Here is a 26,742-nt window from a genome sequence, read left to right on the forward strand (position 1 = left end):
AGTTTGGAGAATGAGAATGAATTTAGAGAAAAATCAATGTTAAGTGCTAAGACAAAAAATAAGTCACAGAAACCAAGTGTAAAGGACATTTTTAATCCATTTTTATAAACCAACATATTTAATTTAGCAGCATAACCGGATGGTCTTGAGGTATTTCTAAATCCATACTCTGAATTTTAGCCCACCCTCCCACTCCCAGTTCTCCCTCAGACATTCATCCAGACAAAAAAAATTCACACACCAACACATCCATACTGCACTAACTCTGCACATACAACAACCTGACACACACATACTTGAACATTCATTCAATAAACAAAAGGCAGGTACACACACACAAACACACACACACTCTCTTGAGTCCTGTTGCCTCAGTCTTGGACTGAGCAGAGCTGGCTCCCTCATAGTGGCTTGTAAGGCAGGCACACTTAATGGTGCAGTTTTGGCTGTGGGACGAAAGAAAAACTGAAATCATTACTTCTATTTTAACAATTGTTTTGTAAATTCTAGTCATAACTGAACTAGACATGTGGTAATAAAACAAACTGACATACACTGCATCAGAAAAGTTAGAATCAGAAGAGAAAAGAAGCAAGAATTAGATAGTCTTAGACGATGGCTGTGTCCGGAATAACTCACCACAAAGTGGGCAACAACGAGGTCGCCATTTTGTAGTGCTGTCCTGATGTACAGTGACATTTTTTTATTATGCTCTATATAGTTCACTTAAAGTAGCCCACAATTTAGTAGTGAAACGTAGTGTATGACCGATTGTCAATAACTTATCATTACATACCATCATGCATTGTGATAAAGGAAAAAGACCCATCAACAGCAGAACCCCTGCAAAATGACTGGTTCAATGTCATAACTAGAGCAAATCGTTTGATAAAATTTGGAAAGTCTAGCAGAGCTGCATAACTGAATTGGTTTAGCTGGTTCAATCAGCAGATGTCTCTAGTGCGCACACTCTATGGGTCACTCAACACAGAAGTTCCAAGTATTTTAACACCAGGGAAGTCAAGCTTTTTTGGCTTCGAAACACAGTGACTCGTGAGAAATCATACAGGAGAGATGCAAGGCAGTTAAGTTTGTGGCTAAACCTTTTACATTACTTAACATATTATTTGTGTCTTTTACTGCATACTGCATGATTACTAGTTAAAGCATTTCAAAATGGACAGGCATTGTTTTGCATTTTGTGACTTTCGATCGAATACAATTTGTGAAGTTATCTCAAAAATAGTGTTCAATTATCGACCTGTCTTGTGAACCCACTATCGTGTATCGTCACTCACGTACAGGTGAGTCTTTTTCCGTGATATATTCCTTTAGACTTTCAGGCTAACATCTACATGACCAATGTTTGTCGTGCCTACAACTCTGGTTTGCCTAAATTTAACGTTGTGGTGTGCATACAATAAAGCTGTGTCATATGGCATGAGAGCAGATAGCTGGTTGTTTCCATAACAAAATGAAGGAAGGTCACAGGTCATGAGGATGTGGTAAGAAAAGAAACCATCGGCATCAGTGTCTGGCAGTGTTCACCTTCTGCCTCTTCCTGCCCTGTAGAGGCTTACAGAGGATGTTAACGACAGCTCCAAGACTGATTACAAATTAGGGTGTTAAGTCAGGACATTTTTAACTACTTAGGAACAAGGTTACTAATGATTCACTCAAAGAGAGAAGCAGCATATTGTAACTTTGACTACCATATAGTTTTTCCTGTTATTCTGTGTGCTGTTCGATGTCCTGCTCTTCTCTCCTCCAGACTCACCTTCTGTGTGCCCAGTTTCTTCTCCACGCCCCCAGCCAGCCCCCCGCCTTTACTGTCCTTCCAGGGGTAGAAGTTAGAGCGGGGAGAGGAGGAGGTGGCAGAGCTGGAAGAGGAGGAGGGCAGGCGGTGCGCTGAGGGTTTGGAGGAGGGTGAGTGTTCCTCCATACCACTCCCCTTTCGTTTCTTCACCAGCCCCTGGTGCTCAAAGCCCCTCCCACTGCCCTGCCCATGTAGTCCTGAGTCCCCCAAGCCACCCCGGCTGTGGGAGTTGTTGGTGGCAGAGGAGGGGTCTGGGGATGATGAATGGCCCAGAGGAGTGTGTGTTCGTCTGTAGGTCCACACTGCCTTAGCGGCTGGTGAGTGGGACTCTAAAGGGGAGGGTTGGGGGCGGGGTTTGCTGCTCGGTGAAAGAGTGCCATTGGTCTGTCCATGTGGGAGAGGCGAGGGAATGGGTGGTTTAGAAGAGGAAGATGAGGAGGAGAATGAAGAGGTGGAGGAAGAAGAGGCAGCAGAAGGTGGGCGGCCCCTGTCCTGGAGGATGATGCAGTTCCTGTCGGGGCCTGAGTGCTCCCCTTCCTGGGTTGGGGCTTTGCGTTTGCGGAGGGCAGCAGCGGCAGCAGCCTCCTCCCGCAGCTTCAGCATCTGCTTGCTGGGACGCCCCACAGGGTTCTTGTGTCGCCCAGGAGCCACCTGACGGACTGCCACTGGCTTAGTGGGAGACACCAGATGGCCACCACTAATGCTGCTGCCACTGCCCTCGGAGTTCTCTGACTGTATGGCTGTCGGTGGTCTCCCTGGACCACGACTGGAAGAAGAGGAGGAGGATGTAATTTTGAGGGAGGAGCTGATATGACTTCCTGTGCGGACCTTAGAATGTAATGAAGAGGAAGGAGTGGCAGCTGTGGAGGAGGGAGACGAGGAAGTGATGGTCTTGGCTGAAGGAGGAGACTGAAGGTCTGTGGCTTGAGGTATTTTCCTAGATTCAGAGAAGACCAATCAATAAACTGACATTAGATCAAGTAGGGATGCAAAGTTTAAGCAGGTTCCTTAGCGGAGAGTCGGCTACCTCAACTATATATTAACTTTTAATAATTAATGATATATGAATTAGGCTCAGGAGGTAGTGAAATTTGTCCACCAATTGGAAGAAAGGTTTTTTGCGACCCAGTCCCTCCAGTCAACATGTACTGTCAGGGCAAGATACTGACCAGTGTTTCCCCAAGGATGGAGTTGTAGCAGCGAAAGTCTCAGATGCGCAAATTTTATTTTGTATTTTTTGAGTGCTGTCAGTTAAACGGATTATTAACAGCGTTAACGCAAACCCATTTGAACTGTGTCAATTTTTTTATTGCGAGATTAACATTCTTTTTGGCCTAGCAAACTGTAATTTTTTTTCCACACGCTGTTGCAACCACTAGTGACATTAGAAAAACTACAACACCACACCGGAGCTAGCTAGACCGGAAGCAAAATGACAGGCACGCTGTTTGGGCTTACGAGCCGGCCAAAGAGTAGTAGGCACGTTACGTTTTCAGTGGATGGCGAGTGCGACACGCAGTAGCGTAACATCATGGTGCACTGCACGCACGCGCACACACATGCGCGCGAGCTGATAGACAGCCATTTTTTATTAATTTTCTTTCTTTTTTTTTCGCCTTAGCTTGATAACTATGATAACACTCCTGGCCCGGGGAAGAGACATGCATCAGCTCGGCCCACAGTGCTCAGCTGCAGACACAGCAGACAGGTGATGATTGGCCCAGTGGCTTGTTTGTTTAAAGAAAACCTGGCCCAATAGCCCTATGAGAGGAGAGGCTACAGAGGCCCAGGAGTATCACCCACACGTTACCTTACCCAGCTATTTCATTCACAAAAAAAAAGGGGCCTGTAGCAATTCTGGACAGCTGTTTGAGTAACTGACTCAAAGCAAATTAGTAGTAGTAGTAGTAACTAGTAACCCTAGTTTTATTGGTAATCTAACCGTTACTGTTCATTCTTTCTGATATAAGAGGCTGGGCTGAGCCTCTGGTGAATGTTCAAAGCAAACTTGAGAAAAAGAAAGTATTAGGCCCTGGTTTCACTGCACTATAGGCTGAGTCCTAGTTTACCTGACATGTGCACTTTAGAATTTTATTTTGTATCACCCTGTTTGCCAATGTTGTTTTTCAATAAAAACAATTTAAAAAAACATTTGCAAAAAGCAAGCCAATCCAATTTTCTATGTTAATAAGAGCATCAAAATGTAAAAAAAAATAATGGGACAAAAATAAATCAAGGGACATTTAGAATAGATACAAATGTGCGATTAATCGTGAGTTAACTATGACATTAATGTGATTAAATATTTCAATCATTTGACAGCACTAGTATTTTTTTCAAAATGCCATAAAGTGGATATGAGCTTTGATGAACCTGTCTAACTCATCTGTACATTCAAACCTGCAGGGATGAAAATATGATGTCAATTGCACAACTACATGAACTCCTGAGTTTAACACCAAGTGTAGTGCTGTAATTCTGCCAACACTCACTTGTGAGGCTACTTGTCAGCCAGCCTGCTACGGAAAACTACATTGCTCCTACAAATGCTGCCAATTGCATTTACGTTGATATACTCAGGAATCAAATTTTCATTTTTCCCAAGATAGGGGCAGTCAAAAATACTATTTGGACTTGTTTAATTGTTTTCATGTTGTTCTTTTGTTTGATTTAAAAACACTAACATGAATGCATGTCCAACACCATTCACTCAATATGTAAGATAATCTTAACACAATTATGATACAGTATGACTATCTCTGTTGAAGAATATAGAAGTGGGTAGGTGGACAATCTGATTACTCAGAAGCCACACAGTCACAGATTTGCTATTAACTAGGTTACTGCGGGGCTCTGATGTTCTCGTGTACATGTAAATGCCATCGATATCAGCTGATATTCATGGAACCAGTCTCCATTTTACTGCCAATCTCACAGACTCTTCTCCAATGCTATTCTGGGCAGCTGAAAACACCATCTGCTTCATCCATTTGTGACTAAGCAGTGGGTTACACTCAAGTTTATCTGTTAGTGTTAACAATACAAAGGATCTGATTCAACTATCCCTCATCCATTTACAAGTGCGAAGAATTTACAAAGAAACCTAAATAGGATGGAGGTGGAACAAGAGCTCTTGATCTGGTACCTTCCACCAATTATCATTTGCCACCAAGCATTTCAACCACAACACTGTGGGTTGGCAAATTTCAACAGTGATGAGGATGGTGTTAGAGTGTATGTTATTAAAAGTAGCAGCCAATTTGTATGGGGGCCGAACATTTGTAGTGTAGGCACATCAGCCATCTGTCATGACAGCTCAGTTTTTTCAGATTAGAACCACATCAATATTCTGGACAGGAAGCAGAGACAATTCCTGCCCAGTGAAAACCTATAGTAACCTTGTGACATTTTGAATTGCTTTGTTCAACTGATATACAAGTGCAGAAAAGCATATTCATATTAATAGAATAGTTGGAACAATGTCCATTTTTTTCTTCTTCTTCTTTTTTTTTTTAAATCAGTGAAACTCTCTGAACCCGTTGAAAACATTCAGCCCAATTTTCAGTCACCAACATGGGATGTATATGATTTATAATGTATAGAGATTTTAATATATAAAAACCCAGTGAAAAAAGGTTTTTTTCTCCTTGCAAAAAATCCTATGTATTAGCATCATAAAAGAGGAGCAGTGTGTAAAGGGCCTGTGAACAGTACTAACAGTACTGTGAACTTACTTCCAAAGATGGGCACTGATGTGCTGCTCCAGCATGCTGCTGAGAGCCGACCTCAGGTGATGAAGTCTCCTGTCAAACGTATAGATGCCGTGACCCAAAGCATGGCTGCCAAATGAACACACCTACAGAAAAGACAGAAAATCATTAATGACAGAAAGTCATGACAAACAGAAAGTCATGACAGACTGACAGAGAGAGAGAGAGAAGACAGAAATCCGACTACAAGTTAAACATGCAAAAATTACACAAAAAAAGTAGTTTTTCTTCCAAATCCGTGTACAGGCCTATCACATCATCCCAATACACTTGTCTACAAATTTCAAAACAAAAGAATTGTGTTTTATTTCTATGGTATTAACACGATGCGTACCCTTGAGGGCTTCATCTGTCATCATCGACATCAGTAATCTTAATCAATGGCCTGTTGATTTGGCAGTACCAAGTTTGGAGCTGTGATTGTTGAAATTAATGATAAAAGCTTAAATTTTAGCATGGTAGCATTTTTCCCCCCTTTTTGATGGCAGGTTTTCTTTTTTATCATTTCAACACAGTTGTTGTCCAAAATGTTGCATTATCATTACAACAGTGAGTTTACGTTACCCTTTTGGATTTGAATGTGTCAGGGACACAGCACAAATAGCTAGCAACATCACTTATCATTGGTGTCCACCACCACCACCATTACAACCACTGCAGGGAAAAACATGACAGTGGAACAGATCTGCAATCCATTAGCCTCCATTTCCTTCTATGCACCTAATAAAACAATACATGAGGTAAATTTAGGCCTAGTTCAGGGTAAACATAAAGCCAAAATTCTTTGACACCATTTTCCTCCATCTGAAAAGAAATATTTAAATAAAAGATATTATGTAACAAATAAAAACCAATGGCCGATCAACCTGTTACCAGTTCATTGTCCACTATCCTCAACCTCCATATGATAGAGCAATGACGAAGTACTGAAATTAAGACAAGACCCGCAAGATCAAGATAAATCTCCCATAGAGCTGACAGTAGCAGCTAGGTATAGGAAGCTAACTCAACCTTTTTACTTGAAAGACAAACAGGAAGTTTAAGCTGACCCCAGCATAGCAGTGCATTGATCCACTGAGCAGCATTGTGTGCACAAATTCTCCATGATCAGTTCTGAGAAGGGAAAGTTGCCACCTGTGATCTCTTCAAAAGAGACAATGCCTTCATTGCCCAAAATGACACTCACGGCGCTTGGAAACAAAATTGCTGCAGTCTGATGACACCAAACCAAAGTGGTTTGGACAAAAGAAATCTGGAAAAACATTTGACAAAAAAAACCATGGCAGTGGATCTAGTATGCTTTGTATCACATTTAGGGAATTTAGCAGTAGTGTGTTTAGTAGTAGTGTTGTTTTAAATGGATGATATCACATTTCAAAAAGATGTCTTGGAAATGTGATCATAATAAAATATGCCTACGGAAGAACATTTAAAAAGGTATTTTTTGCACATCAGGGAGACAGACACCAGTTCAATGTGATAATCGCATTCCACCGATGGTATGTCCTGTTACTTGGGAAAAGCAATTATTTTCCAACACATAAAGCAACTCAGTTCATGCCAGGGGCATGTCTTTGAGTTTGATTAAGACTTTGTCACCTAAAAAAAAGGAGATTAAAAAAAAAGCTTAAAAACTCAAAAGAATCTTTTAAAACTGTTAATACCAAACTGCTCACCGCTAGTGGTTTAGGATGTGCAGCAGAAGATGAGAACTCAACAGTGTCTTCTGGTCCTTCTGCCTCACTTTCATCACTGGAGATTCGCCCATGGATGAGCGGTGAGGGAGCTCGGTGACTTCCCTCATCCTGCCGCTGCTTCTCTTCCTCCTGGGAGCTCTCTGACGCAGTCGTAGACCGACTGTAACACAAGCAAATTTAAATTGTTTAAAATATACGTACATGTCACTAAGTGTGGGTTGAACACTCACAACACACAGATGTTAGTAGAACAAGTAAGCTGGTTAAAAAACATTTCCCTTTTTCAGTAACTGACCACACATCTCTGCCGTAAGCCAAATTCTTTGATTAACTAGGATGGATAAAATAATCAGCTATCATTAGTGTGTGTGAGTTGTCAGTAGTGTGGCTGAATGAATGTTTGAATGTTCTCCTCAGTTTTCAAACACAGCAAATCACTTGGTGGCCTTGTAAAATCTTTTTTTAATCTTAAAGAACCCTAGAAGACAACATGCGAATTTGCGTATGCATCACTCGCTACTTTTAGTAAAGCTCACTAACCTGAAAGCAGGGAGGCTGGCCAGAGGTCTCCTGCAGTGTGGAGCCCCAGCCTGCTCCCTGGGGGCCTCTGGGCTGGGGGAGCGTCCAGTGGAGGAGCCTCCCTCCAGGGATTGGGCGCCTTTCTCCCGCACCTTTGTCTTGAGTTCTGCCACCAGCTGGTCAAAGTTTTTGCTGCGGCCCACCACCTTCCTTCGCTGGTGGATTGAGTGGATCTAAGCATCACAACACAGTATACAGGAGTTGGTCAGTATTTGATTTGACTTAATTTCAAGTAAATGGCTAAAACTTGTACCTGGTGAGCGTCACATGGATGTGGACTGACTGGCATCAAAGAAGGTGGGTTTGTAAAGCTGTATTCCACCAAGCTTAACCTAAGGTGTAAATGTATTTTCTGACAACATTGCTGTGACAGCCACCAAATTATATCCCCTATTTGGCACTTCGAACGGACTACAGCAGGGTGCAGCTCCTTCACCGCCAATGCTGGTGTTCCAAACAACCTGCACCATAACTACTCTAATCTCACCACTTTACCAGATACAGTAGATTATAGGTTAAAATAAAGGAAAGGGATATCAATGACACAGTTAATATAATTATCATTTACCACCTAAACGAGATGATCAAAATTGTTCCTCAAAATTGTTCCTCAAAACAGTTTACCTTCTTTGATTTGTTTGTCTTCTGGTAAGGCGGTTTAGAATTCAGGGAACTTTGATACCATTAAAATTTCCTCTTTCATCGATTTCTTCAGGGTAGTTTTCTTGTGGTTGCCATGATGATGGCAAGCTGAAAATGTTTTGAATATCATCAACTCAAAGCAGCACCAAATGCACATTCAAGTGAGCAGCAGCTGACCTCTCTTTATTTATTACTATCACCATGTTTACATTGTGAACAATAGTGCAGCAACCTCTAATTGGCTGACAGCATCTTCAATGAATAATTTCATTGCGGGAAAGATGGTCTTTCACTATCTATCACTATCTGCATATGTAGGAGAAAGATGCAAGAAAGATTACTCAAATGTAGAAAAGCCAGAACAACTACAATGCACTGCGCCCAACTGGACTTATAAAAGCAAAAATGGTGAAGCACAACAACATCCATAGGACTGGCAAATGAATGGGGGGCTCTGGGTGCAGGCAAGATGGACAGAGGTTCATTGTTCATCTGCATATACAACCCACATTATAATGACAAAAATCTGATTAAAATGGGCAAAGTTCTCTATAGGTAAGAAAAAGAGTAACTGTGATGGGATACATAAGAAAATGACCTGATTTCATTAGGTAGTAAGCAACTGGGACCCATCTATCAGTGCGTTTACATGCACAGCTTAGTTGGATTACAGGCATAGTTCGACTATGCCACTCAGACAACTGCAATTATCCGAGTATACATGCCGGTGAGAAAATCGAATTATTGGGCCGGAGTATGTCATACCCTGGTACGCTAGGTGGCGCTGTACCCATTTCAACTAGTGGTAACAGAAACACCTCCGGCTGACATCTTTACGTCACCAGCTGCCTCGGCATTCGAGAAAGATGGCATACGAATAGCGAGGAGAAGCTACATCTTTGTACATTTCGTGTATGGTGTACATGATAATTACACAAACTAGATGCACAATGGCCCTCTCTCTTGCGATGATTTTGGAGAAAAGACGCCGCTGCCGCCCATCTACTTCCGGCTCACGGCCCCGGGGAAAAATCTCGAACCTGCACAGAACGCAAAATCCGATCCGATCCGCTGGAACGTATACATGCAGGAGTAATGCGATTATCAATCAAATAATCTGGGTGCTTCAATTCGACTATGAGAAGTCCAATCTGGTCCCATTTTAGTCAGACTAAGATGTATATGTGCATCTTAAAGATCCGATCATAGTCGGACTAACCTAGTAATTCGGTTTTCTTAAGTGTCATGTAAACGCACTGAATGATTTAATTCCACTATCAAAGGGGCACACAAGTTGGAAGATTGAGGACTTAGAAGTTGATCTTGACCTTAAAAAAATCTTACTAAATAGTGAAAGCAGTTTGAACAAAAAACCCTTGATGATGCCAAGTTGAGCCAGATTCTCCCACAGCTCAAAACTTTAAGGACATATGCTGAAACTTTGCTCATAGTACTGGAAAAGATCCATTCATTTTAAATGTCTGACATTTCTGTATAATGTGCTGTCAGTTTTACAACCTGGTGCCATACAACCCCGAGCGGGTCTCGGCCTGCGAGGACCCTATTGTTTTTCAAATGATTATTATTCAGTCCCTCCAGAAAAACGTGATTATGCGATCGCATAATTCAATGCATAATCAGCCAAAGTCCGCATATTTATAAGGGGGCCACATTTTTCCAAATACGCCGCAATAACTGCAGATTTCCGCGCAAAATATGCAGGGCTTGCATGAGTTCATAATCCCCACATTTTCATTGCAAAAGTCACATATATCTTAGCAGAAAGTTGAAAAATGTTGTGTTTACTTCACAAAAGAGCAGCCATTTTCCCCTGTTGCCATGGGAAAATTTTGAAGTGATGTAATTACGTGACATGAACATCATCAAAAAGCTGAAGCCATGATGAAACCTGCAAATCTGTCTCATTTGCCGACCAAAAAAACAAATCATACTAGTTTCAGAAACCTTACAGTTGTAAGTATATTAATAGTATGTAAATTTATATTGCAGTAAGAGATTTTAACAAAAGATGTCCGTTTTGTATAGCTACCTCTGTAAAACAGGAAGCACACATTTCATTTTTTTATATTTTATTTATTCATTTTTACAGGAGTTGTAGCATATTCCTTTTGTAAAGCTACATAACTGGTTTGACTCAATGTTTTGTAAGTTTGAGCCATGTGTTTAAGGTCTGAAATAAAACAAGATGAGAACTTAAATATTCATATATTTCATTGCATAAATATCCCGCATATTCCATTGCATTTTTAAAGACAACTTGCAGCATAATCAAGGATTTTTGTTTGCAACAAAAAAACTCCACATTTTTCTAGAAGGACTGATTTTCATTAGGGCCCGAGCAGGGAACCTGCAAGGTCCCTATCGTTTGTGTAATGATTGTATATTATTTGTTATTTTCTTTTGTCCAAAGTGATTGCATTTTTCACTGCCTGAACATACCCCAAAACTCACTAAACTTGGGATAAAAGTCACACCTGGCGAAAAATTATAATCTATTGTTGTCCTGAATTTCCACCACTAGGTGGCGCTATAACCAAGGAAAGTGCATTTTAGCTCATAACTCCCATATACTTGTGCCACATTCAAAAACCTTATATCAACGAGTTCACTGAGCTCTGATGAATTTCGTGGTATAGGCCATTTTACCATATATACCATTTTTTTCCCCGCTAAATGTCGAAAACCTACTTTTTCAAACTCCTCCCAGGCGATTTCACCGATTTGCATAAAACTTGGCACACAGCATCTGTGGACCCTCCTGACAAAAGTTATTAAAAGAATTTCGATAGTCCAAAGAATACATACGTTATTAAATGACAACTTCCTGCAGATTGGGCTCCAAACAGGAAGTGATGCATATCTCCACATTGGTGTGTATGAATGACATGAAACTCAGGTTCCTACTTCCCCATGAGCCGGTGAGGTTTTGTGCAGAATTTTAGGCGATAACCACACGGTGGTGCTCTATATTGAATAATTAACAGCACCTTACTTGAAATATTTGGATAAATATTGTAATCAGCCTTCAACAGCCAATTTTGACTGGAGACACTGTATTTTATATCTCCACATCGGTTCAGTGAATTAACACAAAACTTGGTACAATTATTGTCAGTGCCCTCCTGAGGACAGCTGATGAAGGATTTACCCATCTGCCACTAGGTGGCACTCTGGTGGTAGTCTAATGTAATATTTGGCACTGTGCCCACACCATTACACTTATAGAAATGAAATTCATATGGTTGCTATAGAATAGCCCCTGTAACACGCACACCAAAAAATGACCAACAAGTGGCGCTATTTTCAATGCAAAAGCATTTTTGGTCCATAAATCCCAACACATTGTTGAACCTTATATCTTCGTGTTCCCTGAGTTGAGCTGAATTGTGTGGTGTAGGTCAGGCCCATTCACAAAATCGTGACACATGAAAAACGTACTTTTTCAAACTCCTCCTAGGCAATTTGACCAATTGGCACCAAACTTTGCATGAAGCATCTGTGGACCCTCCTGACAAAAAGTTATCAAAAGAATTTTGACAGAACAAAAAAAAAATCTTGCACATTGTGTTCAAAACAGACAGTCTTTCGTATCTTCACCAAATACAGTCCCATTACCACAACACTTTTGCCAATTATGTTCCATTGCCCGCTGAGGCTTTGTGCAAAATTTGGTGCAAATCGGCCAATAGGTGTAATAGCTCTGGTGGCAGTCTAATTACTGTCAATGGAATTAAATAGGGAAATCTTCAAATCCTCTTCATAACTCATTGACTTTTAACCTCTCATTGTCCCTCATACTTTGAGAGACACCATTCCAACTTTTAGTTCATAAGATCTTGAATTACTGTGCATGTATTCAGCTTTTTAAAATCGTGTACAGAGTTTTAGTTTTAAGGATTTTTAGCTTGTCTTGTGATTTCATAATGGGTGTGTATTGTGTGAGCTAGAGTGCATGACATCATCGCTAGAATGGAGAGCAGCTAGAAACTGGAGAAAATTTTTTTTATCTTCAGCTTGATTTTGATCCCACATCTTTTACTTCACATAGACATATACATAGAAATGTAGGAAATCATGTTGGCTTTTAGCTGATGGTCTTATTTCAGATGTAGACCTTACAGTTTTGGCTGTAGAAGCCCTGGAGCGACAAGCACTCCAGCAACCCCATAAGCTGCAATGTTAATTTTGAGCCTACATTTCTGGAGGAGAGCAGACGGTACCCATTTTGTCTCTCGCTCTTGCGTCCTCATTTTTCACTGCGCAGAAATAAAAAACACATCACAGAGTTCAGCATGTCTCCTGTGACTCAATATATAAATATTTTGGCGATAACAATTACATTTTTTTCTAAAATGGCAGGAGTTTGGGAGGTGTTTTCCCATTCATTCTTATGGGGACCATGTCAACTTTGGCTGTGTTACTGCTCCAGCATATGTGCAGCCAGAGAAACTGTTCAACCTCTTAAGCTCTTTCAGCCCTCTTACTTTCCAGCTTTTCTGCCTTTTCAGCTTTTTCAAATATTCATTTTTCTGCCATTTTAGCGTATTTATACATTCCGCTTTATGTTCAGCTTTCAAACTGGTCAGCTTTCAAAATGTTCACCTTTTTTAAGCGGTTTCAGCCCTCTTACTATTCAGCTTCACTGCCTTAACATACATACATTATTTCATCCCGAAGGGAGCAAGCCACCAAATTATAAATGGAACGACTTCCTCAATAGAAGGCGTTGCATGAACAAGCCCCGACGACAGCAGCATGCCCCGATGCGCGTGGACTGCGAGGGCCCATTCATCGCTGCTTGCAGCTTTAATTTCAATTGTATTCTTTAAGAGTGAAAATAATAGGGAAGCCATTTAGCTCAGTGGGTAGAGCGGATGTCCCATGTACAGAGGCTTAGTCCTCGCTGCAGCAGACCCAGGTTTGACTACTGGCCTGGCTCTCATCCTGTTTCCTGTCAAATCTTCATCTGATCTGTCAATAGAGCCATAAAGGCTGAAAAAAAAAGAAAAAAAAAGTAGGATCCGACCTGCTGTCCTTCAAGACACGGGACAATCCTCATCCCAAATTAAGGCTGTTACTGGTGCCGACTGCAGCCCAATAACCATCAGACAGCATCTGCAAGAGAGGGGCTTTGAGAACAAAAAACGTCTTCAAAGGCCTCGTCTCCTTCAATACCACAAAATTGGACTTTGTGAGAGAGCACCAAACATCGGGCATTGAAAGGTGGAAGAAAGTTTTATTCTCTGATGAGAAAAATTGTAACCTTGATGGTCCTGATGGCTTCCAACATTACTGGCATGACAAGCAGATCCCATTTGGGATGTTTTCTACGTGGCACAGTGGAGGGGGCGCCATCATGATCTGGGGTGCTTTTTCCGTCAATGGAACTTCAGGTTGTGCAGGTACGTCAAACGGCAGCTGGCTATGTGGAGATGTTGCAGAGGGCATCCCTCATGACTGAGGGCCCTCGTCTGTGTGGTAATAACTGGGTTTTTCAACAGGACAACACTGTAGTACACAATGCCCACCTGACAAAGGACTTCTTCCAGAGGAATAATGTCACTCTTTTGGACCATCCTGCGAGTTCCCCTGATCTAAATCCAACTGAGAACAATGTCAACATTTGGGGATGGATGGCAAGGGAGGTTTACAAAAATGGACATCAGTTCCAGACAGTGGGTGCTCTCCGTGAAGCCATCTTCACGACTTGGAGCAACGTTCCCACTAGCCTCCTGGAAAAGCATGCCGAAACAAATTTGTAAAGTGACCAACAAGAACGGTGGAGCTACTTATTACTGAGTCCTTTTTTGAAACTTTTGTTTCTATTTTAGGGGGGTTTCTGGGTTTTTTTGATCAGCTGATGAACAGCCTATTTCAGTTTAATTTTTATTTTCAACCAGTTGCTTACTCAGTTTTTTTTGTGCGACTCCCCTTTCCTCTTTTTGCATTTTGAAACTCTACTTGGAACCTTTTTAAGATCCAACAGTGCAAAATGTAAATTCTTGCAATTTTTTCGACTGGTCTGAAAATTTTGATCAGGAATGTATGTATATAGGAGTTTGTTCAAGAGGCTTTATCGCATGGCATTACTGTGGTTCCTTCCTATTAGCAGGCTGAGTAGAAAATACAGCCTACTGAGCGTTTGTGCACCTACAGAGCAGGTATAAGATGCAGTCTGTATTCCTGCGCGTCTTTCCCGTCACTCCTGTCATTTCCTGTTAATCAGGTCAACCTTTCTCTGCTCAGCTGGATGCGGCCTCTCACACTCACTTCCTCCTTCACACACCAGCCACCACATAAGGACTCTTCCTGTGCTGAGAGCCATTTTCACCACTCAGTATTAGTCAGTGCTGATCAGTAACAAGGAGTAGATATAGCAGCTTCAGTCATTGAAAAGAATCTACTCTGATCTCACAATGTTACCACTCTTATCTTTTTCAAATGAGGTAATATAATAACGTACATTGCAACCTTTAAATCAATGTTGAAATGTAGAATACATTATTAATCTACATTGAAAGAAAAATCAATGCGCATCCCTGGAAGAAATATGACAATATTCCCATTGAGGCACACCTAAAAATGGTTAAAATATTAGCATGGCAACTTTTTCAAAAATGACACCAAAACATTCCAACACTAAGGATGTCCCCAGCCAATCTGCATGATTGGGATCAAGGCCAATATGGGCATTGTTTCACTGACTGGGATTGTTCAATTTGAACATGGACCAAAAGGGCTGCATTTAATGCTACAAATTTGGCACATAAATAAAAAACACGAGGAAGTTTACTCAAGCAATACAAGCAAAGACACCTAAGCAACAAACACTTGCAGATACATTCAAAAGGAAAGACAAAATATCCTCGAGACAGCGACATGGCCAAAAATATTACAGAGATGGTTATTGAATTAATCGCTCTGGATAACGAGTCCATCTCTGAGGAAGAGGATCAGGGCTCCGTCACCTGGAATTTTTGAATCCCCGGTATGCCCAACTATCTTGGCATTACATGATATTGATTCCAATTTCGAGTTACAACTCACAGTACTACGGGCTCACAAGTTTTGTGGGTTCTAATACATCAGAGAATCTAAAACAGGAAATTGAGGAGATGCTGAACGCGTGTGAAATAGACAAGCAACGCGTCCACATCGAACAAAGCAATGGATGATATGAAGGTACCAAGCATGGGCTGTGTCTCACACACACGTCAGCTGGCTGTACTCAAGGGTCTGCTGTCACAGCGCAGCATCACAGACTCACTCGCTAATGCAAGAAAGGTGGTAGGCCAATGTTGCAATAGCATATGCAGAATAAGAAAGAGCCATATGAAAGTATAAACTTTGTTTCAACAAAATTAAAAAAACTATTAAGGAACAGCTTGGATGCAGGTTCTTTAATACAGCTGTATTATCTAGGAAAATATTAGTTAAGGCCAAGTATTGCATCAAGATAGGAATCGGCATTTACTAAATATTATTTAAAAAAAAAAAAAAAACCTGATGGGGAAATCCCTATCAGACACTGCTGTCTGTCTTACTTGCCTTTTCATGTGTGTTGTAGTTGGCCATGTAGATCAGCATTGTATGCATTTTAAAAAAAATTTATGGGTGTCAATTTGTTGTTCAGTGCGTCCATCTATGTGTCCAACTATCCACTCTACCAAATATATATTATTTCTTTTTACTGTCAACTATTTGATAAAAATAATAACAATAGGCACCTTATCACTAAATAATATTTAACATGGGCTGAATGTTAAGGCCACAAAACTCATAACCTACTTTCCTGATGTATATCAATTGGGTGAAATGCAAAAGTGACAGGACCAGATTCTGAAATTTAGCCTCTCAACCTTTCACTGAATAACACAGAGAAAATAGAGACAAATTAAACAAGAAATAAAACTTAAGTCCTGAGAAGGATGAGTGTGTTTGGAGCTTACATTGCATGTCAGGAGGCGAGTGCAGACCTTCTTCCTGTCAGGGTCGAGGACACCGCAGTGTTTGTCCAAGTCACACTCCCTCTCTGAGGACACACAAACAGCATCTCAGCTTAATCATCACACAGGCATGGAAAATCAAAACATATCACTATCTCAATACTCCCACATAGTGCTGTCAATAATGCCAACTCATCTTGTTATAACAGACATTCAAACATTGTATGCATTTTCACCAGAATGTGTTCTGCAAGCTGGAATTCCTGCAACTCCTGTTTTTGATCACTTGGACACATGTCTATGCTACTGTTGTCAAAAATATCAACATACTGATACACAGATTCTGATTGTGTCTAACAGTTTCAGTCCTTATTTTCAACCGTATCAATACACACGTGCCAGCTATACTTCATAGCTCTCTCCTCTTTCTGACGGCAGGTTGACCGCACACACACAAAATATTATGTCGCCAGTGCTTTGTCAATTCTTCCTGGTGGTACTGAACTTCGTATCAAATAAAAATATTTTTTAAGATATTGAACTGAAGTTATAATATTGAATAATATTTAATTAATAATATTCTTTCCGTTGAGGATCCCATGATAGACAACAGGGTTATGGCTGAATATTGATACATTCCTACAGACGCATACCAGCATCGCTACGCCTCGCTCTGTGGACCCTGTCGGGGCCGCTAGCAAGCATCTCTGGCCCCAGATGTTGGTGTGTCCCAGACTGTCGTAATGAGTCCAGCCTTGTCTGCAATTTTTTGGCTGCTTGAACATGTAGAATCAGTGATGGAACCCATTGGTGAGAGAAATCACTCCATCATTAACTGGCTTTTCAGTCAAGGGAACCAGCACAGGAAGAACAAACGCACAAAGAATGTCAAAAGCCCCTTTAACCTGTCACTGCAGTTATGTAGTCAAATGTTGGCAATATCAATACTGAATATCTGGGAAGTGTTTCAATAGTAATTTTCTACAGCAAATGTCCAAATAGGCCCACCTCATCTATCACTTCTTGCAAAGCATATTACCGTAAGTGCTTAATACACAGTACACACGCTTTGTTCTATTTCTCCTTTAAGAAAAAAACGGGTCTTGATGTTGTGTCAATTTTTCCCTCTGGTATCAAACATGGAGTTAGATCTTTATATTTTTCTAGGTTGGTATTGAAGTTAGAAAGTCCAGTACTGTGAAAACACTGTAGTATCCATAAAGTCACGCATTTAGTGCAGTGTCCTATTTTTTCCCTCCACCTCTTCACTATGCCTTTCCCAAATTCCTGTCAGACATATTCCTGATTAGAGGTGATTATATCAGCGAGAGCACTGCTTTATCAAAACAATGGTTTGTGTATCTGCAGTCCTGAGTCTTCCAGTTTCCCTTTTTGAATGACGAGTACAGACTACAGTTACCTGGTAGAATGGACTTATCTTCTCTCACATAGGTGCAGAGCAGCTGTAGAATTCTGGCTGAGACACAGACAACGTAAGCAGGCCCAACAGTCAGCTTTCGTCGCCACTAGTTCTTTGATGTCAGTCTGGTGTATCTGGGCCCTAAACTGGGAGCTCAGCTACTTCACTGAAACTTTTCACAAAAGGGCCATTAATGTGCTTCAAGTGACCGTCAAAGCTTCAGCAGACACTCTCTCTCTGTTTCCAGCATGGACGCACAGAGTCTGGCAGCAGATGCTCATAGCTTGTTAGCTCTGACTACTGGCTCTTCCTGTGACACTGAGTCAGTATGTCATACTGTCACTCTAGTCCATGTCTCTTTACTTCTTGTGTCACACTGAATAGCCACCAGGTTGTCACAGTTGTTGTTCTGTGCAGTTCTCTGCCGCATATGCATATGTTTAGAGGAAGGGACCTAACAGAATCTGGGTGTGTTCAGCGTGCGCTTTTGGGTTAGGTCTATTCTCTTCCATTTTATGTACACAGCTACAATAATTATGCATTTGGCACTCACTGCTTCCAAAATGTACATGGCACATAATAATAATGAAAAACATGCAACAAATAAGTTTAACTATTGATGGTGTCATTTCATCATCCACCTTGCCTTGTCGATCCAAGTAGGGCTGCCCCCAAATAGTCGAACAAGCACTGGTCGACCAACACTCATTAGCTGACCAAAATTTCATTGGTCGATTGGTCGCAGGAAAAAAAAAAAAACAGTTGGAGCCGTGTCTTGTCAAAATTAGACTGGAGGGCTTTTAATTTGAAGGGCCAGATACAGGCAGTCGTGACACTCACTCACTTTCAGTGTTTTTTTTTTTTGTTTTTTTTACACGGCAGGTCCCCTTGACATTGCGGTTAGACAGTTAACAATTAATAGCCAACCATGTTGGGAAAGACATCTAAAATATGGGATCATTTTCAAAAGAAGAAGGATGTCCCCAAGAAGGTGACATGCAAACTTTGCAGGAAAAAAATTGCCTATCACTCCTCAATGACGAACATGATGTACCACCTTAAAAATGTAAGTAGCCTAGCTACCTGCCCATGGCGGCCCAAACATTTGAAAGCAGAAATAAATACACCGACGATGGGCGCTCATTACCGTCAGCCAGGACAGAAGACTGCGGAAGCCCACAAACACCCGCTATAAAGCAGCTAACATTGAAAATGAGCATAGTGGCGCTGAGCTAGCAGTATAGCGGCGCAGCACCATTGTTCCACCATCTGGGGAGAACCCTGTATATGTGTCGATTAGTCAACTAATCACTCTAAATGACGACCACTGGTCAAGCAAGAAAATCCTTGGTTGGGGGCAGCCCTAGAGCCAAGGTCCTTCTTGCTGTGGGACACAGCACTAACCACTGCACCGCCATGCTGCCTGCCTTGCCTTTATCAAGTCTGGGGGGAAAGAGAAGGTTTTCCCCAGTTGCCTAATAGCATTATAAACAGTGCAGTGTGTTGGCGTACGATAAGCTTTCAAACTCACAGATCAAACACTCAAATCATTACACTTCTAAAACATGCCCCATCATTGCAGTTTCCATATTACTCTTATCGGTCTGAACACCTGGTTAGCAAAGTTAGTTGAGGCCCAATTTGTTAAGTGATCCTCAAACTCACATGATCAAGGTAAACTTGCCTTGTGCCTTGGATCTGAGGTTCAATACTGGGCTGAAACTGCTGAAACTGGTAGACTTCCAGGTATGATTTAGGATTTTGATGAAAAAGCTACTTCAGAGCCACAGTTTATATGAAAATAATACACAGCCTCTGGCAAATCAGGGTGAAGTATTCTTGGTGTCCGAGTTTAAACCCCCAACTGTTGCACATATTATCCTATAATCTTTCGATATTAAACAATTTTAATTAATAGCTATAATTTCGTCTTTAAGACTTTCCACGTGGATGTAAGAAACAGAACTTTGATTATTCAGTGGGTAAAACAAACTATATGATAAGCATCCATTCTTCAAACACTTATTCTTTTTATATTAGCCAAATCTCTCCATTTGTACTCACTTGAGGCCACTTTGTTATAGGGTCTTGGGATCCGATGGCCCGGCAATGTAGAGGCCAACGAGGAGTCCTTCCTCTGGCTCTGTGTGGGGGGCCTGTCACTGGGTGATGGTCTACTTGGCGGAGTGCCTCCGTGCGGCCAGGGTGGATCTCTGAGTGATGGAGGGGGAGAGCTCATCGGAGGCTCCAGAGGTGGTGGCTGCTTAAATAATGATGAATCTGTGTGGCTGCTGTGAGAGGACTTCTCCACTGGGGAATGTCTGGGTCACGAAAGAGGGCAAGTAAAATGTTAACTTTTGGCTCAACTTTGAACAACACTTCTGAACAACAAATCTCACTGGGTTTTCTAAATAATCATCACCAATGTGGATGTAATGACTAAGTTGCAAAAGGCAAGTATTAGAACAAGAAGGATGGACTGGGAAGTTTAGAAATTGATATCATGAATCTGTCTTTACAGGAGAAGAATTCCCACAACAACAATAACCATAATATAAGACGTGTCTCACATTAAAATAACAATATACTAGCCCTATAAATTGCCAAGCCCTATGTTAGGGGCAATTAGTCGATCCCTAGACACTCTGTTAAATGTATGGCAGCATTGCTTCTTTTCCTGCAGGCTGCTGTTTCTCTCAGTCATGACATTTTTCCTTAGTCTAGCTTCCTTGGCTAGTCAGCCAATGTTGTTTTATAAACACGTGGCTGAATAAAGCTAAGTTATGGACATGTGGTGTGGAGACCAAGACGCTTTTAAACCTGGCACTTGGATGTCGGTGGGCATGGGAGATAGTTTCCTCTGCAGGACCAGACAGTTGGAGATTCATATCAGAGCAACGGTGGGAAACAGCAGCTGCTACAGTGGTGAGCTAATAGACAACTGCTGCTTTGTGACAACGTTGACTGGACACAATGCCTCAAATCTGTAAACAACGCTGTCATCGTCTCTCACGATATTTCACTGCAGACATCGTCATATGTCAATTCAGCAGACACTGCCCAACCTTAGCTCTTACCGTACTGCATCCTTGGAGCTCTTGGAGTGTCTGTACTGGGGTGGGGTGGAAGGTGAAGGTGGGGCTGCCCGGAGCTGCCCAACTCCTTGGCCACGACCCTCCCAGGGTGAAGCAGAGGCAGCATTGGTCCCATGGGAAGGAGAGTGGCTGTGGTGGGGCCTCTGCTGGGGCTGTGGTGCAGGGGTGGGAGAGCGCAGTCGGGCATACAGCTTGGCCAGAGGGCCGTGTCTCCGCTCGCAGTGCTTTTCAAATGCCTGCGGCTTCACTACTTGGCCACAATGGCTGCACACCACCAGGTAAAAGTCATCATGGCCAGGGTAGAGGCCAAAGATGGACATGTCTGGGAGGAGAGGGGACAGGAGATGGGACAGGAGATAGGAGACACATATGAGTCGAATGGAAGTAACATAGCAATGACACTTTCTGGGGCAGGCAGAGATGATTGCTGCATGATGGAAAGAGGGTAGATTTTCTCACTGTTAAGTACTGTCAGATTCTGATAACACTGGGAGAAAACTCATGTAATCAGTTTTTAGCTGTTAATGTCATTTGGTATCCTACATTGTACCCAACTTCTTCAATTCTGACATCTGGCTGGCAATATCTGTATTCACGCTAGTGATATATTCTTGTTTTAAATTAGAAAAAAAGAGAAGCAATTTACTAGGTAATTATACAAGTTTCTGGATGGACATGCAGCTCTATGCTGAATGCATAGCGTGTTCTTGATATAACAGGGTTAGGGTTAGGGTTAGGTGGTGCAGTGGTTAGCCATGGGGCATTGTTATCAAGTTTTGGGCTCTATCCCATTTCCAATTCTTACCCCTACCCCCCTTGCCCATCAGAACAGTGTTACACAGGGTAGTGGTTGAAATCTCCCCCTTTTAAATGGGACAAACCTTCATACATCATTAGTCCTCGATGGGGTTTGTGTAAACGGATGACCAGACATTTTGAATATGTCGTCTTCAACTTGCAATTTGATCAAAACTTCACACTATCAAGTGAATAATAAAAAAAACCCTTGCTTTAGAACCTGCCACTAGCAGTGCTGTATGGGCTAACATTACAACCCTGTGCTCCTACCTTGCTAGTCTGCACTGATATTAGAGAAGTGATACCAAATACAGCAACTTTGCTGTTGGAGTTTAGTTAAACTGTTGGCCATTAGATGCCTCAAAGGGGGAAATGCAACGTTGAAATACAGACAGACAAAATTGCACAAATCAGCAATAACAATGTAACATTAACTTGATAGCTTTTGATTGGCTTTTAGTTGCCACTTGGTAGGCCATGTAGCCCTTAAAATTTCCCTTACCACACTTTTCCAACAAAAATCAGGACACAAGAAGTGTGAATGTGCAAAACAGAGGGGTAGGACTAAAGGCTGATTTATGGCTGCATGTAGCCTTCCCACATTGCCTACTGACATGGCCTATGCCTTTGTGAGCATTCATACATGTGCACTGTTGTGTCTGCATTGCTGGTGATGCTGGAAGCACTGATTCAGCTGACTGCTCGGTGTACTTTCTCCAGTAGGCAAATTACTGGTAATGGACAGTTTCTGCAGCCCGTTTATATGAACCAAGCTTGGACACAGAACATAACTTGGTTTTGACAGGGTGATGTTTGTCACAAGGCTGGTTGTGAAGGGGCAGCCTTCAGACATCAGCGCTATCAACTCTCTAGCCAGAGACACTCTTGCAGCAAAGATCGGCTCTGGAGGAAGAGTACAATACAGGAAGAGGAGCAGTGTATTTAGTGAGGAAACCTCTCGTAACAATCCCCGATGTTAGCATCGCCATTAAGCACTCGAGGAGAAGCAAGATATGCGATGCAACCAAGCAGGCCGATCACAGTCGTTGCGGTCTATGTCACTGTGTCATGCAGTCGAACATCTGGGAAGGTGTGTGGGCTACGACTTATGCTATGACCAATAGCGTGCAGCTATGCAGAATCAACACTCAAAGCATAGGCATAAATCAGTTAAGTGGTAGGGGGTGAGAGGTATATAGGGATGGGGCCTTGGGGTTTGGATGTTCACACACTGAGTGGTTTCATTCCCAAAGTCCAAAGACCTACAGGCTACACTGACTGGCGAGTTGGCCGTCTTATACGTACATTACACCACCACAAGTTTAACGTCTAAGACTTCAGTCCCATCGCCCTGAGCAGAACAAGCAGGTATAGGTAATAGATGAGACAGCGAGATATGATGGTGTAATTCTATGGATTTCTATTATGCGTGAACTGAAACAAATCCCTAAGTTGATGTAACCTAAGTGGGAAGAAGCGGGAGGGCGGACAGCTTCAATTAAAAACCTACGGGCTTCAATCAATGCAAATGTGTGGACCCAGCCCATTCTTCATCATCATAATCTTGTGTTGGTTGTTATTCCCACATGACATATTGTAGATGACTGTAAGTAAGGTGAACATACTTACACACATACGCACAAAGACAGCTGCCGCTGCCTCAGACAGGCTAGGTGGCAAAAGGTGCCTAAGCAAAAAACTGTCCAACTTTCATGCTCATCATTTATATAATATAAATTATTGTTTTTAAATGTCCCAAACAGATTTATGTTTCTTATAATATCTCAATTATAATGATAGCAGACAAACTTACCTTCCTTACTGAGTGACATGGCCTCTGCAGCCTTTTTGCCATTCTTGCTGCAGTCATCCACAACAGGCCCTGAAACATCACACATAAGAGGCATGTCCAATAAGCCCCTTGGAAGGTCAGATGTTTCCCCAAAGTTGTAAATCAGGTTCATCAGCAAGACAAAGCCTGACCCGACTCTACAAAATCTGCACATAAACAGGCCCTTAAGCTGTGTTATATAAAAGGACTGATTTGCAGGTCAACTGCTTCTCCACTGACTGCTGCTGCTGGTCATTTTTTCTAGTCATGTGTGTCATAGTTTGTTGACAACAATAAGATGCTAACTGTATTATGTAGGTGAATAGGACTTTATTTGATTGTTATGGTCAAAGTAGCAGTTGGAGGGATGCCAGACAATGAGTGAGCGCACATACTCTAAACTGGGAAGGGCATGAGCACTTTTTGGGCTTAAGTCACATATATTGGGATTTCCTGTCGCATACAGAAATGTTAACATCAGTTAAATGGAGGCGGCGACACTGGCAATGACCGGGGGACATTAAAATGAAGCGAAAAGGACACAGAGTAACGTTAGCAATATCGAAAGCTGGGCCAGCATTTACATGGTGGCAACAGCATCAGACTCCTCCTCCGTCACCGGTGTCTACTCTCAATCCTCCTGCTTCTAGCATTAGCATGCTACCGCTAACTGCCTCGTCGACAACGCTAGTCTAGCTGGCTAGCTAGCTTTCCAAGACAAGAAGTTGCTCGCCCAACCATCCACATTAGCCTCCTTCCGCTCTGATGCCACCGTAGCCCGACTCGTTACACTGATATGAAACGCGTCTCTTAAACACTGGCAGCTTGTTTCACGGCCACAGTCGTAAAGCACACACTACACCGACTATCTGTTAGTAACTATCACTTATTTTTTCTTGAAGACAGCATATGCAGTGAGACCTGGGAGAGAGCAACATGTTACCCACCCAGCACTAGGACCCGGCAGGGTCTTTGTTTGGGTAACATGGTTAGCACTGTCCTCCGTTTCCACGAAAATAAACCCCGGTGCTTTGGTTAAATGGCTTCGTAGCAGCTAGTGTTTGCGTCAGTATGCTTCCTTACCATCCGCCGCTGTCACACCGGCCCACTCGGTCCAGGCAGTCCAGCTTTGACCCACGAAATCATCGAGGCTAGGCACCCGCCGATCCAGAGCAGCCATTACTTTTACTGCGCGTTCACGCACCGCCATCATCACTGCGCGGCAAGCCACTTACGTCATATTTCGCGCTCTCGACAGGATAGGAACTTCCTGCGTGCGCGTTCTTGGGACACCCACACACAAACAGACAGACAGACAGAGGACCAGAAAAGAAAGCCTCTAAATAATTCAATTTTTCTTTTCTAACCACTTAGAACATAAGTAGCAATGGCCTCGGAGTGTTAAAGCACAAGGTTGTGAAATACAACCAGCATTTTTGTCCTGGAATCCTACATGGCCCCAGGTTTGCTGAGAGTTTTGATATTTTAAATATTATTTGATTGAACATAACTTTATTTATGTGTAAGAAATCAGTTGGCTCACATATGTAACTTTCAGAGGCCTGTAAGGCCTCACTAAAGCAGCTCACTTTCCTCTGCTGGTTCAGCACTCATCATTTTTGCTGAGGCTAGAGTCACAAAGAATAACTGATTAATTGATTAGTTGTCAACTTTTAAACTAACCGATTATTGAGTGAAATCTAATTAATTTGGAAACACTGATCTACATTGTCCGCTATTTTGTGGTGAGGCTCCACTAGAATTGTGTCTCTAGATCTGAGTAAATTAAGGACTCACAATCCTCAACGCTGCATAGTTTTTTCAAAGCAATGTTCTGCTACAAAAATACATACTATTAAATGGAAGAGGGAAGCAGGAAGAGCATTTTCTTAAATGGCGATCTGAAGTCACAGGTCCTGACACGTGAACACACCTTGCTCTTCCCTAATCCCTCTAAGTGGTTAAGACTCCCATAACTAGTCAGAAATGTGCTGTGACACATACATGATTTGCCATGAAGATGCGATGTAACTATACATCATAGGTACACCGTGTATGCCTCCGTTGTCTTGCATTGTCATCAAACAGCTTAAATCATATCATCATCAAACTCAGGAAAAACATGTACCCCTGTCAGTGGGAACAAAATGTCCCAATGATTTGAAGAAAATGTGTTTCTTAAACATGCTGATGAACAATGTTGGATTTTGAGTTGGATTATATGATATCAGCTTGGATAAAATATTTATGGATTTATGAATATTTATTCATCGTTCCAAGTGATCCCTGAGTTTGAACTAAATAGCAGAGAAATGCAACCAACAATGTGATCAAATTTGCCCATTGTGTCTTCTCAATCGTCGCACAGGCAGCAGAACTACATCCATCACATACAGCAGGAACAGCTTTACGTCCCTGTGGTCAAGTTCAAAGATCAGTAATGCCAAAGCTTGGGTATATAGACCACTGATGATGTCTACTGGTGACTGAAGCATATTTATGCTTATAATTTATATTGAAATGGAATCAACCAACTCATACTAATACATTGACCGAATAGGAAAAAAAAACTGTTGTATACAGTAAGTGGGAATGAATACATGTTCAATCTTGTTGGAGATGTGAAGGGAGTTGTACTTAAATATTGGTGGCATACTATCCAACAACTTATCTTTTAATTGCTGAAAAAGCAATTCCAAAAGTCAGGCCTCTCTAATGTGATTCCAAGGTAAGAGAATGGGGACAAGTTCTAATTCTCTGCATAAATGCTTTTGAGAGTTCAGCTGAAGTGTCAGTAGTCTAAAAAAATCAAGTACCTTACGATGTACAGTTTTAGTGCCAAGTTCCCTCTTTGTGTTTTCCTGGACAGTGTCATCTTGCCGAGCTGAAGTGGCGAGATAGTTACACAGTACAAACACTGCCCCCTTCAGATGTCTATTGAGTTGATTGTACTTTGTGTGATAATTGCAATGGCCAGAGTCTTGGTAGAGGAATAATTAGATTTCCAATAAAGACCACAAGAAGCTTTGTGGGACAGTCAATCATACAGTCCATGCAAGTCCAGGCAAGGTCAATTGCCTGCTGTCACTAAAGCAAAGGGGGGACAAACCAAATACCATGATATTAT

General features: G+C 41.9%; 1 protein-coding gene across 1 annotated transcript; it reads right to left on the reverse strand.

Moving 5' to 3' along the window:
* Positions 1–72: 72 nt before the first annotated feature.
* On the reverse strand, positions 73–24,855 carry atxn7l2a (ataxin 7-like 2a). Its single transcript, XM_037100255.1, has 10 exons — positions 24,699–24,855; positions 23,598–23,666; positions 20,969–21,308; positions 19,956–20,212; positions 16,475–16,557; positions 7,824–8,035; positions 7,263–7,443; positions 5,551–5,672; positions 1,778–2,753; positions 73–446 (listed from the first exon to the last, which is right to left on the reverse strand). The coding sequence occupies exons 1-10, from the start codon at positions 24,826–24,828 to the stop codon at positions 429–431; spliced, it is 2,388 nt and encodes a 795-aa protein (XP_036956150.1). The 5' UTR covers positions 24,829–24,855; the 3' UTR covers positions 73–428.
* Between the last annotated feature and the right edge of the window lie 1,887 nt (positions 24,856–26,742).

The sequence above is a fragment of the Acanthopagrus latus genome, chromosome 6 (genome assembly GCF_904848185.1).
Source record: "Acanthopagrus latus isolate v.2019 chromosome 6, fAcaLat1.1, whole genome shotgun sequence".
In the NCBI taxonomy this organism is placed as follows: domain Eukaryota; kingdom Metazoa; phylum Chordata; class Actinopteri; order Spariformes; family Sparidae; genus Acanthopagrus; species Acanthopagrus latus.

Coding starts and splice junctions, on each gene's coding strand:
- atxn7l2a (XM_037100255.1), bottom strand. CDS start 24,828: ATGATGGCGGTGCGTGAACGCGCAGTAAAAGTAATGGCTGCTCTGGAT. Junction 20,213..20,968: donor AGCTCCAAGGATGCAGTACG/GTAAGAGCTAAG, acceptor TTCGTGACCCAG/ACATTCCCCAGTGGAGAAGT. Junction 8,036..16,474: donor CTCGCCTCCTGACATGCAAT/GTAAGCTCCAAA, acceptor TGTGATGCTTAG/ATCCACTCAATCCACCAGCG.